The sequence below is a fragment of the Aquila chrysaetos genome, chromosome 8, assembly GCF_900496995.4.
Source record: "Aquila chrysaetos chrysaetos chromosome 8, bAquChr1.4, whole genome shotgun sequence".
NCBI lineage: Eukaryota > Metazoa > Chordata > Aves > Accipitriformes > Accipitridae > Aquila > Aquila chrysaetos.
The window spans coordinates 9,632,634-9,646,876 of record NC_044011.1 but is presented as its reverse complement, the minus strand read 5'-3'; the positions used below and the strand labels follow the sequence as shown (position 1 = coordinate 9,646,876).

General features: G+C 40.7%; 2 protein-coding genes across 8 annotated transcripts in view; one reads left to right on the top strand and one right to left on the bottom strand.

Annotated features, from left to right (window-relative positions):
* The window catches only part of PRKN (parkin RBR E3 ubiquitin protein ligase), an 800,965-nt gene extending 789,669 nt beyond the window's left edge, over window positions 1-11,296 (bottom strand). The window contains exon 1 of the mRNA XM_030022007.1: window positions 11,228-11,296. Coding sequence (XP_029877867.1) covers window positions 11,228-11,234 — 7 coding nt within the window. The 5' untranslated portion in view covers window positions 11,235-11,296. The remainder of the gene's footprint in view (window positions 1-11,227) is intronic.
* A 25-nt stretch (window positions 11,297-11,321) lies between these two features.
* PACRG (parkin coregulated) overlaps window positions 11,322-14,243 on the top strand; it is a 262,236-nt gene continuing 259,314 nt past the window's right edge. The window contains exons 1-2 of one of the 7 annotated variants that reach the window (XM_030022008.2): window positions 11,322-11,426; window positions 12,108-12,296. In XM_030022008.2, the coding sequence (XP_029877868.1) occupies window positions 11,382-11,426; window positions 12,108-12,296 (234 nt within the window). In that variant the 5' untranslated portion in view covers window positions 11,322-11,381. Of the gene's footprint in view, window positions 11,427-11,485; window positions 11,560-11,585; window positions 11,797-11,854; window positions 11,866-11,927; window positions 11,966-12,107; window positions 12,297-14,243 lie in introns of those variants that run through there. The other 6 variants (XM_030022009.2, XM_030022014.2, XM_030022010.2 and 3 more) reach the window with 6 other exon arrangements.

Genomic DNA, 14,243 nt, shown 5'->3' with positions numbered 1-14,243 from the left:
GGAATTGCTGAAGATTGTGGCTTACCCATGACAGGCACGTAGTCACTGTAAAAAAGACATCACTGAAATGTCCTACATAAAGCTACCGTGTACTTAATGCATCATAATTGTGACAAGTTATTTACTGCAATCTTTTGGCTGAATTCATGAGAATTCATTAATCAGACTGCCTTCTTCAGAAGAGATGCATGTTTACCAGCATAAATACCAGCTACCACTGTACAAATTGCTCAAGGGCATGAAATAAAAGCCAGTCCCACAATTAATTGTTCATTAATTTCTACCCTTAAGATCGCTGAACTCGAATTTAATATTTGATTAATGGCTGGAGAACTTAAATGATTCTTCTTGTCTCTTGTCATTTTAACAGAGAATTTGTAATAATGTAACAAATCTCTCACAGTTATTTTCATACTCCTCAAAGAACAACTTTTATGCTACAATTTTTCCTGAGTCAAACTTTAACAATACTAATGTAGATGTGAACATGCTTGTTGAGAAAAGTGATGCAACATAAGAGTTACTGCTGAAAAGCCAGTTTAGTACAATCAGGCAGGCTTCAGTCTGCCTCAAAGTGCACAGCAATGAACTAATTCTTTCTCCATCTTGTCCAGCCTCAGGAATAAAACAGACAAGAGGGTACTCATGGATTTTTCTACATCAGATAAATCTGATGGATTTTTATCCTTATTTTGTAAGGTCATCCATCTTTCTACTCCTTTTGCACTGATCAAAATACAAAGGGACTGGGAGAGGCCTAAGGTACAACATTTGGAAACTGAAAAATTGTTAAAATACAAATTTTAAAGAACATAATTTACCATACTAAAATTGTTACTTTACAATTATGAAGGAAGTCCTCATAAAACACAAACATTTGCAAGATGCCACGCACTGTAGCTCAGAAGGGAGAAATCATGTATTGTGAAATAATTGACAATTATATAATTAAAGCTTGTCTGCTAATTATCTCTAAACCAGTCTTTGTAGTAGCATTCTGTGAATTCTTGGTATATAGCTGCACATTTCTAACATTTCCATTTTTTTTCTTTTAATGGAAAACTTCATACATCACTGGCTACATTGTGTTAGAAGTTGATTTTCAGTCCAACAATATTTATACACAGCACATAACAAAAAAAATCATTAAATAATAAAATTTAAAAGAATGAATTGCATCTCTTTCACATAAACCTGTTTAGCAAAGTAACAAAGTTCCCACTAATGGTTTTACTCTCCCTTGGGCTTTAGTAGAAACTAAATATAACAGCTTGAAAACCCTACACCATTCTCAGTATTGTTTGCTTCTGTGCCCTGGCCACTTATGCAACTGACAGTTCCACGATACAGTGTATGCTAGTCCAATTAATTTTTTTCAGTTAATGGGGATATATGTATTTCCAATTAAGAAAGCTACTCCACTTTGAGGCAATGTTATCAAAACAGAATCCAGTAATGTCTTCGGCTTTCAGTGTATCTACAGAAGACACGTACATTACACTAGCAGGGACTCTTAAGCAGTAGCATTTGCTGTTATGCGTTCCAAAATATTTTTTAAGTGTCCCTATTTGTTAGCATAGGCCTTTTCCTAATCGTTTCTGAGAATAAGTAGAATTCGAACTTCTTAATTTTATTCTCATCTCACAGATAGGCTGGACCAAATGTTTTGGCAACAGACATTATATTTACACATTATGTATGCAAGAATTTATCCTTCCTACTACAAAACTTTTTTCCAGTTTATCTTTCTTTGTCACTCAGAAAAAGATAGGAATTATATAACCTTTTCCTTTATAATGCCTTTTGTCCAAAGGACTGTGAAATCGTTTGTCGGCTCTGGATATGTCCCCAACATCAGCAGGAGCTGATACTCCACAACAACTGAAGGTGAAGATGCGCAGGAAGGACTAAACAGATCAAAAAGCACCCTGCTAAAATTATTTAGTTCCATTTTTGCTATCTCATTCTACATTTTCCACTTATCTTGAGCTGACTTCGGTGTTCACTGGGCCCTTCTTGAGGATGATATTCAGCAAAAATGGACAGGTTTTTTGCTACAATACCACGTTGAGCTACTTCAACAGTCAAATTAGTATTATGGTCAGTGAAAGGAATGAGGCAGGATGCAGAGATGGCAGCAGAGAATGGGAGGGATGAGCAAGGGAAAAAGAAATGGTAGCAAAACCTTTTCACTACTGATTCAGCTAGATCAGAAGTCGCTTATACAACACTGACAAAAAGATTTCAGCACAATACAGAGTCAGATCTTAAATTAACATGCATACATATATATCCACTCACAACTCTCTTTACAGATATATCACTAGGTAACCAGATAATACAAAAAAGGATGGGGATTTTGGCAATGGGAAATAATTTTAAGAAATTGCCAGATCAATGCTCTGTCTGTAGGGCCCTATCTGAAAGACTCAGAAAATTGCAACAGAACATCCTTAGCCACTCCTTAATTAGTTTCTAATGTGTCTTGACATTACAATTTTGTGGCCATTTCAAAAAAAAAACAAAAAAAACCAAAAAACAAACCAAAAAAACCCCCAACCACAAACAAAAAAAACCACAACCAAAAAAAACCACTTTCCTTCCCCCTTGCTACTTTTCTTTGGAAAAGAAATCCAAGCAAAAAGTCTTCCCATCCCTCTTCAAGGAAACAAAAAAATCCAGAATGCTCACGTATACCTAACAGAAACCAGATGTCTTTGTCTTTTGAAGATAAACTTTTTCATATGACACTAGCTTTCTAAAACCTTGCTGATAGTCGTAAGAAAGCATTTTGTAGGAAAATAATCAATAAAATATAAATCCGGTAAAACACACAATGTTCCATGCTGCAATTCTGTACATACAGTACAATACAGTTACCCTAGCAGAAGAAAAAAAGGCTCAGAACAATCCCAGCAAAACAGGTCATGCATATGAAATGCAAGTAGTCTTTGAAATTCTGAGATTTAGGTTTTGTTTAATCAAATTAACCATTGGAAAGATTATTCCACATGTTCATGAAGTAGGTGTAATAGTGATCCACAACTCAAGCTATTATTCCAGTGAAAAGTATCTATTGTAGTGGAACTACCCATAGCATTACATAAACCAAAATAGAACATCAGGACGACAACAACAAAGAAAGAAACCCAAAATTGCAGCATGAGATCATCAAAATATTTAAGTAGACAATTCCCAAAATACTCTTCCTTTGGTTGCTAAGCTGGCACCATTATTTTCTAGTCTGAATTCATTCAGGGAAATTGTGACAGAGTTTATTCTCATTTCGCTTCTTCAAGGTTATTTTTGCAATACTGAGAAATAGAAATATTTATGCAGAAAGTAAAGATTACCAACACAATGAAAGAGTGCAACATACAGGAGTGATTGGTCATCCAGTAGGTAAACTTTCACCCAGGCTCCCATTCTCCCTTAACTTGATTACTGCTGTATGAATCATATTTCACTGTCAAAACCCTTCACAATCTGTCTCTACTACTACCTTCATCTCTCATTCACTACAGAAATGCTGACCTGCCAATGTTAATGATCTAGAGCCCATCTTCTACATTTTTAAAACAGTTTTGGTCCTTCTCTCATGTTTTTTGTTCCTTGAAAGATATTTCCTGAAAAATTCCACGAAGGTGCCCCAATACCTTCCTTCAAATTCAGTTTTAATCTTTTTTTTCAGGTTTTCAGGAAGGTAACATTATTGCCAATGTTGTTGACTAAGAAATAGCTCAGCCAATCCAATTGCGGATTGTCACTTCCCTTGCACTAACACTGGTTTTCAGCTGATCCAATGGTAAGCAGATGTAGGGTATTAAATGAAAACAAAACAAAACAAAAACATTCCATGCCTCTAAGTAAGCAGGCATTTTGACAACCCAGGCCACTTAACTAGCTCACTCCCAAGTCAAATGAGTATCAGTGTGAGCTCAAGGAACACACGGTTGGGTAGTAAGGGAGAAGGGAAGGCAGCAAAATGTTCTCCTTTAGGTGGCAATCAGCTGCACTACACACCACCACCGTTTGTATGGGACTTGGCAATTTAAAGGGTCAAGCAATGAAACAGGGTTAAGGGATGCCCCTTTAGTTACACCCACCTAACTTTTGTGTTGCCACACTGTGAACCAACTCAGGGAATTGACCCAGATTAAAAAGAAACTATTTCTTCTAGATTATTTTTTTTACTTCAGTGTGCCTGAACAGATGGTTGCTCTGCTGCAACTGAAAGATTAGTTTGCTGGTGCAAGGGCAGAAATGAGTAGTGTACAGCAAGAGAAGCAGCAATACCTAAAGACAGCACTGCTGTAGCATCATTTTTAATATGTAAATAAAACCTCATACTAGCCCATGTTCTCAGTGTACGTATTAACCTTCATCCATCTCCCATGTTATACCTACAGTATTTACTACAGGTATGGGGCAGGGGGGGTTGCTCTGTATTTACAAAACCCTCAGGTACTGTGGTGCTACAAATAAAATGCTTAAATGCCTGGAACAATTCCTTATGAAACAAATATATTCATACATTAAATTTGCAGTTTGTTGTTGGGTTTTTTTTCCAGCAACACATAAAAGAAGCATTTGAAGGAGTTGTTTATCAACAGTGTACTCTGCTAAGCAATGTTTTTTTTTTTCCTTGTTTGAAAATATACTTCCATAGTCTAATTTTAAAATTGTTGGGGGGGGGGGGGGGGGGGGGAGTTGGGGAACCAACTATATACTGAATTTCCACTGGATTTATATTGCCTTTTAATTAAACCTTTAAGAAGCCTACTTAATCCTGCCATCTAAAAAGAAAAAAAAAACCACACTAGAAAACTATTAAAGTTACAGAACTTCTAGCTTCCCATGGTAAGAAACTAGTAAGTATAAAATATCAAATAACATTAGACCATGTTAGCCTTTTGTTGTAGACTGTCATGGTTTAACCCCAGCCGGCAACTAAGCCCCACACAGCCCCTCGCTCGCTCCCCCCATGTCGGGATGAGGAGAGAATTGGAAGGGTAAAAGTGAGAAAACTCGTGGGCTGAGATAAAGACAGTTTAATAGGTAAAGCAAAAGCTGCGCACACAAGCAAAGCAAAACAGGGAATTCATTCACTGCTTCCCATGGCCAGGCAGATGTTCAGCCATCTCCAGGAAAGCAGGGCTCCATCACATGTAACGGTGACTTGGGAAGACAAACACTGTCACTCAGAATGTCCCCCCTTCCTTCTTCTTCCCCCAGCTTTTTATGCTGAGCATGACGCCATATGGTCTGGACTATCCCTTGGGTCAGTTGGGGTCAGCTGTCCCAGCTGTGTCCCCTCCCAACTCCTTGTGCCCCCCCCCCCCAACCCCCCAGTCTACTCCCTGGTGGGGTGGGGTGAGAAGCAGAAAAGCCCTTGGCTCTGTGTGAGCACTGCTCTGCAGTAACCAAACCATCCCTGTGTTATCAACACTGTTTCCAGCACAAATCCAAAACACAGCCCCATACTAGCTACTGTGAAGAAAATTAACTCTATCCCAGCCAAAACCAGCACACCTTGTCTCTTCTTCCGAATTTTCACACAAGTATTTACTGATTTCAATAGTACTTGCTTAACATAAAAAACAGTGAAACAGTAGATTTGATTAGTTTGTATTTATAAAAGGGCAACATTATTGTGACAAGGTCCCTACATAAAAGCTATACGCTGCTAAACAGCTGCAAAAAGGGTTAGTTGCTGTGTATGATAGTCTATGACTAGCTCTTGAAGTCACATTCCCTGTTACAATCTTAAACTTCTTTACCACAGGTCACAAATTAGCAATGTTGCATCAAATTATAGAGCTGTAATTTTTGCTACTGAAGAACTTCTCTTATCAAATTAACTTAGGTACACAAGCTTCTGGAAAGTCTTTGTCCAGTTCTTCTCAATGCACAAAGACTATCTTGTATCATCTTCAAAACAGCACCAGTTTATTACACTTTCTGACCACACTGTCTTCCTGATGCTGATACCAATACAGAAGAAGTGCAAACAGGAAATTGGAATGCTAGGAGGTCAACTGATGTCTTTCAGTGCTTACTTAAAAATAAGCAACCCTTAGCTTGATTAAATCCTCATATTTAGGTGACCACCTTTACCCTTTAAAGCAAATAAATAATAAATAAATTCCACAACTATACCAAGCAGACCATGAGCCCTATTGTTATTACATACATTTTTCTTTCTAATCTAAATTACCTAAGATTTTTCTGTAATTGCTAATTAAAAAACTTTACTGAAAATGAATCAATGAATACCTAATTATTTAAGTCAACAAGGTATTTAATACATAAAGTCTTCATTACAAAATATGTTATCAATTCCATTAGTTCCTGGCTTACAAGAACAACTATGCTCTGTTTCTAAACACATATTTAAATATAACCCTCTCTGCATTTCTTCATATCTTTTACTCCATGACTACATCATTAGTTAATATTGATTTCTATCTCCTGTTTTAGTGTTAGAAAACAATTGGCCTTAAAATTATCATCAATAATCATTCTAAAACAACAAGTTGTACATAATCTAGCTGCAAACTCATTGCGGAATACTTCAGGCCCTGTTCTATATTCTTTATGCATCCTCACAAAAGCTCTCCAACATTTTGACAGAGCACTACCAACAGCAACTTGTGAAGCAGCAGAACTATGACACTAGTGATAACAGACAAGCACAGTGCAATGCATCCACCTGGACATTGTACTGAGTTTATTTATCAGACCTTACAGAGTTCAGCCAGTTAAAAAAAAAAAAAAAGAAAAAAGTCAGACTAAAATTGTATAACACTGCAATACAGATAAGACTGTATTTAAAACAAAAATAAAAAAAGAAATTAAGACCTGACATTGAGATCTTCAGTATAAACATTTTTTCTGCTCTGACGAAGGTAGAAAAATGCAATCTAGTATTTTACCAATGTCACCTGTATCAAAAATGCTAAGAAAATGTTATCTTTCAAATATTGAAGTAAATTAAAAAAAAGTTCTAAGAAACTGTGTAACAAATTTGTGAAAACTTCTGGACAAAGGGCTGAGCAAATTATTGGGTTTTTTCCAACAGAACATAATTTCCAACTTTTTGCCAAATCTAAATGTCAAATTTAAAGCATCATATTAATACCACAAGTCCCAGTCTTAACCTTCAACTCATGATCTAAAACCAGGTCATTCACCCTACTGTAAAGCTAGTGCTGCTTAAAACTTGTGCTCTCTATGCACAACTCCAGTGGGTTTCTGCTGCTATCTGAAAATCCAAGCATACTCTGCCTGGGGCTGCTCTCTATATGTTAAGTCAAAAATACGATACAGTTAAGCTGTTTGAGAACTTACATGCATGTCAGTACAGTCCAAAAAGGTATGTTAAAACAATTGAAACATAAGGCAAACGTATGCAAGTATTCATACCTTATCAATTCTGGCACAAGCACCTTGGAGCCACTATTAGGACAGAATTTACAGTAAGTAATAAAATATTATTTTCTGCCAAAACCTCAGGTTTGGTTAAAATTTTATCCAAGATTTTTGCTTGGTTCTTGACCACGTGATAGAATAAGCTCTAGGCATCAGCACAGTTAGTCTTGTTTAGGGCACTCAACTGCTGGAAGCTGCAAAACAGCCCTAGTAAGGCTGATCTCAATCACCACTTTGTGTCTAAGCAACAGTAGTGTTGATCAGGGAAAATGCCACTGCAACAAGTCACCAGCAGACCGGACCCCCAGCCACAAACCCTGAAAATGAGCTCTCAAGGCACCTAACCAGCCCAGCATTGCAAGAGAGAAACAGCCAGAGCAGGTGGTGGAAACTCCAGCTAGTGCTCATCAGGCCTTTCGCCTGATCCCTTTTCTCTCCACTGGACACAATTTACCATTAAACTCATGCTTTCTAAATTTCACTACCTGCACTGCTGTAAAGCTTTGAACTAGCCGCAACAGATAGGCATTTCCACTGTGCTTCCACTGAAGCGCAACAAAGCCACTAAGAAAATGTGAATGCAGAAAAAAAATGGGGACTAGGAAGCAAAGTGGCTAAAGATGACACAAATCTGGAAATATGACATAAAGTCTCACAAGCTTAAGGTAAGTGGTAGTATAGAAGTTGTCCACAGAAATGCTTTCATCTACAGTAAACCCCTTTGAGAACGGCTAACAGAAGACAATGAAGTACGACACAGGTCCTTCAAACAGCAGATATTCAGCTGAAGTTCTTAACTGAGCAGCCCATCAGCAAGTAGTATAAATAAATTGTAACTTTAAAAAAAGCAACATACACATAAGTGAAAGGACCACTGAGGAATCGTTCTGGCAACTTCACTTAAAAGTGAAGCACATTACAGTACAATCTTCTAAAAGCATTTATAAAAGCAAGAGCCACCTTTACCATTTACCTTAATAAATACTTTCAAAGATACACTCAAGAATTAAAATTCCAGAAGCACTCATGAACTCAGTGCAATGTTGTGCATGCGTCAGCTGCCATGGACTTTCCAGATAAATTTGTCCACAGAATTTCTACACAAATGGACTGTTACATAATTAACTTGCTGTTATGATATTCTAAATGCAGAGGTCACACAGGTGAAAATAAATACAGTTACATATTCTGAAGGCCTCCCTCAAGGAACAACCTCTTACTGAAAATAAGCGTATACTAATTTATTTTTTTTCCAGGTAATATGCTAGCATTCAGAAATTCATTTATAGGCAAAACTTTCTCCACAAATCTCTGTTCAGTCAGCAAAAACTAACAAGGCAGGAGAAAGTAATAACAAGCAGGATGGGAAATCATATGAAGACTATAAAAAGCCAGTGATACAAGTCAATTGTCTAACCTCTTCTGGAACGACAGGTGCTATGGAAAAAAAGTCTTCCTCAGCAAAATATCTTAAAAAATTTCATAGTGGGTGGGGGGGGGGGAAGTTCAAAGAAGAACCATGATCGTGGTCAAACACTTAAGAGGAAGATGGAGTTAAAAGGTTCCCTTATTTCCCTGGACAAAAAATAATAATAGAGAGAGAAGAAAGAATAAGAAAAAAATAGTTATACTAACACGTTAATCAGGTTTGTTCTCCCTATTTCACAGCACAAGAACAAAGGAATATAAAAAGAAAGTAAAAGATAGGAAATTAAAAATCAATTAAAGGAATTAATTGTCGTGTGTTGCACAATTATATTCTAGAACTCCTTGCCACAAGGACTCATGAGGACATAAAGCATTTCCAGAGATAGGAAACTGTAAAACACTTTGGAAAATACACCATGTGCTTCATAGGATAATTTTTTAAACACTCAGGTCAAAAAATTGGGCACAGATTACACAAATTATTTCACCCTTCCCCTCCTGCCCCCAATTTTGCCATGGTATTCCTAGCTCATAAGTGTTTAGAGGAGACTTTTCAAAAAGCAGGAAACTGGACGAGGTCTCTACATCATATAATTTGAAGACAATTCTTGTATTTTCAGGGGGGGAGAGGGGGGCGTGGATGGATGTGTCACCTTTTTTGGTTTTCCACTAAAACAGGCTGCTGCTTAAATCATTTAAGGTTGTAACTCATGTAAAGCTGCATTTATAAGTTTGCAACTAATTGGGATGTACATTTCATAATCGATATTCACAAACATTTCTGTCTGCCACAGTGAAACTAGTTATAATTCCTCAGTCATATAAATGTTATCTTCATGATCAGTAAGTAAACATTTAGATTTCAGTACTAGGGCTAGAGGCATCAACTCTGTAACCACATAGGCAGTCCCTTACGTACACTCAACTTACTTTTCTAAAGCATTCAAAACCAAACACACTCTGCAGTTCTGTAAACACGTGTATTTTGTATACTATACCTAGATATCAAATCAGCAGGGGAGATAACATTGCAAGATGAAAGACAGTGGAATACCTGACCCTCTGTGCTTTCCTTAAGCCAAGCCTTTAATTTAAAATATTCTCTACTACATAAGAAAAAAAAAAATAGTCCAAATGACAAGAAAACCTAAGGTCCCACAACTAGGAAGAGACCATTTGCATAAATATTTATACTGACTGAAAATACCACATAAATAACTGCTTTTAACTTTCTTTTTAGCTTTTGCAAAGCTGAAAGAAAAAGAACATTACTCAAATACAAATGTTCATATGCTGCTAAGAAAAAACTGTGTCTAGCTGAAAGACCCATAGGATTCTGGGACACTTTTGAGACGTTCAATTTAAAAGCAATAAATGTTTTGACAACAAACTGCATCCTTTTCAACTTCATCAGGTCTTATGTAGAGAGCAACTATGACACCTACACTGAAGATGAAACAGCAAGCCTGAGGAAGGCAAGGAATTGTTATAATAGAAGCGTATCTACTACATTTTATAGCTTTTACTTCAAATAAAATTGAGAACGTGAAAGCAAGATAAAATGTGTAACAAGAGGCAAGGGCTACAAAACGGATCCTGTGGGACTCCCCAGGTACGGATTCACCTTACAAGTAACAGAAGAAAACCCACTACTGAAACAACCAATTCACATGTTATACCACCATTAGATGGGTACAGAAGTCAACTCAAGGACCAAACGGCCAAACTCCCAACACGACTGAGCCTAAGTTGCTGCTTTTTCAGATCACCGCCAGCAAGTACCATGCCAGACCACTAACACATATACATACTAGGCAAGGCCAAAAAAGTTCACAAGTCACACAAACCTTGCCCAACACTATTTACAATCGATACGCTGAAGGGAAATAAAAAATAATTTAAGAATGACCTCAATCACAAGCCCCGGGCTGGCCGCTGCTGGGTCATCCCCCACCAGAGGGGCAAAGAAGGAGGGCATTGAACCCACCGCACTTTGACCCCCCGAGCCCTCCGCAGGGCCCCGCCAAGCGCACCAAGTGCTTTCACCACAGGCGCAGTAACGACGGCGAGGAGGAGGCGAGGGCACGGCACAGCCCAGCCGGCAGGCCCCCGCTCCGGCCCGGCCCCCCTGGAACCGCGGCCACCGAGCGCCGCGCAAATGGCGGTTCATCCCCGCGGGCACCCGCCACCGCCCGTAGCGGGGTCCGAGGCACCAGGGGCGGACGTGCCGAGGGGGACCGAGGGAAGCCAAACGAGCCCAACGCCGCCCCCGGGGGGCCGATACGCCGGCGTGGGCGGCAGCGGAGGGGCGGGCAGGAAAGGGCGGATCTGCATCCGGGCTCACTCGCTCCCTCACGCGCTCACTCACCTATCATGGCGGCGGCGGCGGGGGGGAAAGCAGGGGAGGGAGGGGAGGCGCGCGCGCGCACCCGCCGCTCGAGCGCTCCCCGACAGCTCTCAGCGCCGCGCGGCTGCCAGCCCGCCGGCGCGAGCCGAGGAGGGCAGCTGGCGGCGGGCTGCGCATGCGCTTGCCGGGGGGAGGCGGGCGGCGGGCGTCTCGGGGCCCTGTGGGTAACGTAGTTCTCGCCTCTTCACACCTCCCAGCTCTCCTCACGTGACCGCCTTCCCCCCCCCCCCCCCCCGTGTTAATTACTCTCCGTTAATTTCTGCCGAGCGGCGCGCATGCCTCCCCAGTTTTCGGTGTGGGCTGCGCGGCGGGGCGGGGGGGGGGGGGGGGGGGTGTTTTGCCGCTGGGGTTTCTTTGGTTAACCTCTTGCTCCCCCCCCCCCCGCGCACGTGACCCCCGCCGGCAAGGCGGCGGGCTGTTGACGCGTTGCCTGGAGACGAGCGCGAGGCCGGGGACGCGTGCTAGCCCGTGCCCGGCCCGGCCCCAACGGACGCCGCTGAGGGACCCTGGCGGGTGGCGGCGGGGGTGAGGCAGGGCGAGAGCCGGCGGGGGGGGGGGGGGGCGAAAGGCCCCGGGGGGAGGGAGGGCAAGAAGAGCAGGTGGTGATGGAGGGCTGGGGAGGAAGGAGCGGGAGCGGTGGGGAGGAGGGGGACGAGCTGTGGTGAAGAAGGGGGGTGGCGGGGGAGGGACGAGGGGCCGGTGAGGAGGCCTGTCAGGGGCAGGGAAGGCGCGGGAAGGGTGTGTGGGGGGGTGTCGTTGGTTGGGAGAGGGACAGAGGTAGACCTACTGCGTTTTCTAACTTACTGGGGGCGGAGCGTTGATGTTTGTTTGTTTTTTCCAGTCAGTATTTTGCTTCTTGTCCGTCGCGGGCGCTGCTGGGGAGATGGTAGTGGAGAAAGCGGGCTCAGGCCCCTCAAAGCCCGTAGGTGACAGGTGTCCCCAGCAGCAGGAGCCCCTGGGGCACGCGAAGAAAAGCAAGCAGCAGGTCTCCGATGGATTCACTGTTAAAGCCATGATGAAAAACACTGTGGTATGTTTGCTGCTAGTATAGAGGTGATGTTAATTAATTTACTCTCACGTGTCCAGGAAGCATAGCCAGTTAGAGCTGGCGACAAAGAATGTCAGGAAGGTGCATGAGTTGCTAAAATGTTATCTGGAGTTTGTTGGTTGCTGAAATTACCTTCAGGCTTTACAGAAATATTATCATAAGGTAACTGTCTGTGCCTGTGGAAATTGTGATGCTTTGCTTCCAAGCGTATTGCTTTGGTGCCACAATTTTTCTGTATTGTTTTGTACTGGCAATGCACATTTTGTTAAACTGTCAGCCTATAGAATTGTGTGCCAGACTTACTACCTCACATCTAGCAAAATGCTGTCAAATGATACTGTAGTATTATTTGAAAGCGTTTTCATATACTGGCACAGTGTGGTATAAATTTCATATGAACATCACATAGGGTGGCAAACATCTGGAAAATACATTCAGTTTTAAAATAAGCTTGAAAAATAATAAAAAACTTCCACATGGTATAGGAGAATACTAAACTCATAACAAACATCAGTTCTCCAACTCATAGTTCAAAGATAAAGAGGAGTTGATCCAGCAAGCTTCACTTTCAGTAACAGTCCTATTTTGTAACTAATTTAGAGCTATGTGAGTGAAAATACTAGGATAAAGGCTTTTCAAATTGCTTTATATTGTTTTATTTGTCTACTTTTGTTAGATTTCGGACTAAAAAAAGCTTCACCTAGTACAGGATGCAAATGTTCAACAAGTAAGTGGATGAGCTAATAGGAGCACACATTTGTGTTTAAAGTCCTGAATGGTGTTTTTCTTTATTTGGACACAGTTCAAGGTGTTAGCAAAGTCTTGTGTTCTCAAGGTTTTTTTTAATTCTATATATTCTTCTGACAACAGTTATGAAATACATTGTTTCCCCTTGTTTTGCTGAAACAGTCTTCCTGGAGCAGTCTCTCTGGACTTGTTATCTGTAAGACCATCCTCTAAAAAACCCAAACAAGTCCATCTTTAAACAAATTTTAAATGGAGTAGAAATTGTTTACATTAAAAAATTTCTCCTTTTTAGTAAAACTAAAACATGTTTCACCTTAGTGGGAAAAATACAAGGTGAAAACAACCAAATAACCCTTTTGTGTTAAGGATTGTTTGGTTTGGTTGCTTTTAATTCTAGAGATGTGTGGAATAGGCTATAACACTTTAGGGAGTTTAAGGATTAATTTTTAAAAGGCATTTCCTCTTCTCTGGACAAAATTCAAGTCGTGGATATTTGCACATATTTGTTTACACCTTGATATGTAAAAGACACTTTGTTTTGTTTAGAAGAATCAGCTGTTTCAGTGGAGTTTGAGAAATACATATTTAATTTTAAAAAAGGAGCTTTGACTTGTGAACATAACGAGCTATGAGTCTAATCACAATTTAAGTTTTCTTTTAAATATTCATGGGGTTTTAACATTCATGGCTGCAATTCTAACTTCCTAAACATTAACAGAATGTTAAATCATGTGGTACTGTCATTAAGCAACAGCAAACAGGTAAGTCTGCTGCCTTTGGAGCCACTCATTGAATCATGGAAATGATAGGGTTTTGGCATGGACCTCTGGAGATCATCTAACCCAACTTCCCATTTGAAGTGGGCCTGTCACTAGCACTCGATCAGGTCAGTCATGGGTTTTCCTAGTTAAGCTGTGAAATCCTCCAACATCAGAGATTCCCTGACCTCTCCCGGCAACCTGTTTTGTTGCTGCCCTGCCTGCCTGCCCGCCTCCGTGCCTGCCTCCTTGGCACCCTGTCATAGGTAGGGTTAACAGTGTTCTGACCCGCTCCACAGGTTCTGCTCATAAGTGGGTAGCAAGCAGTGAAACTGTTAGAGGTCCTGGAAGTTTCATAGTGCCAGTGCTGTATTTTTCAAAAGCTTCAAGTGGGGACAGGCAGTCACTGAAATAATTTCCAGTC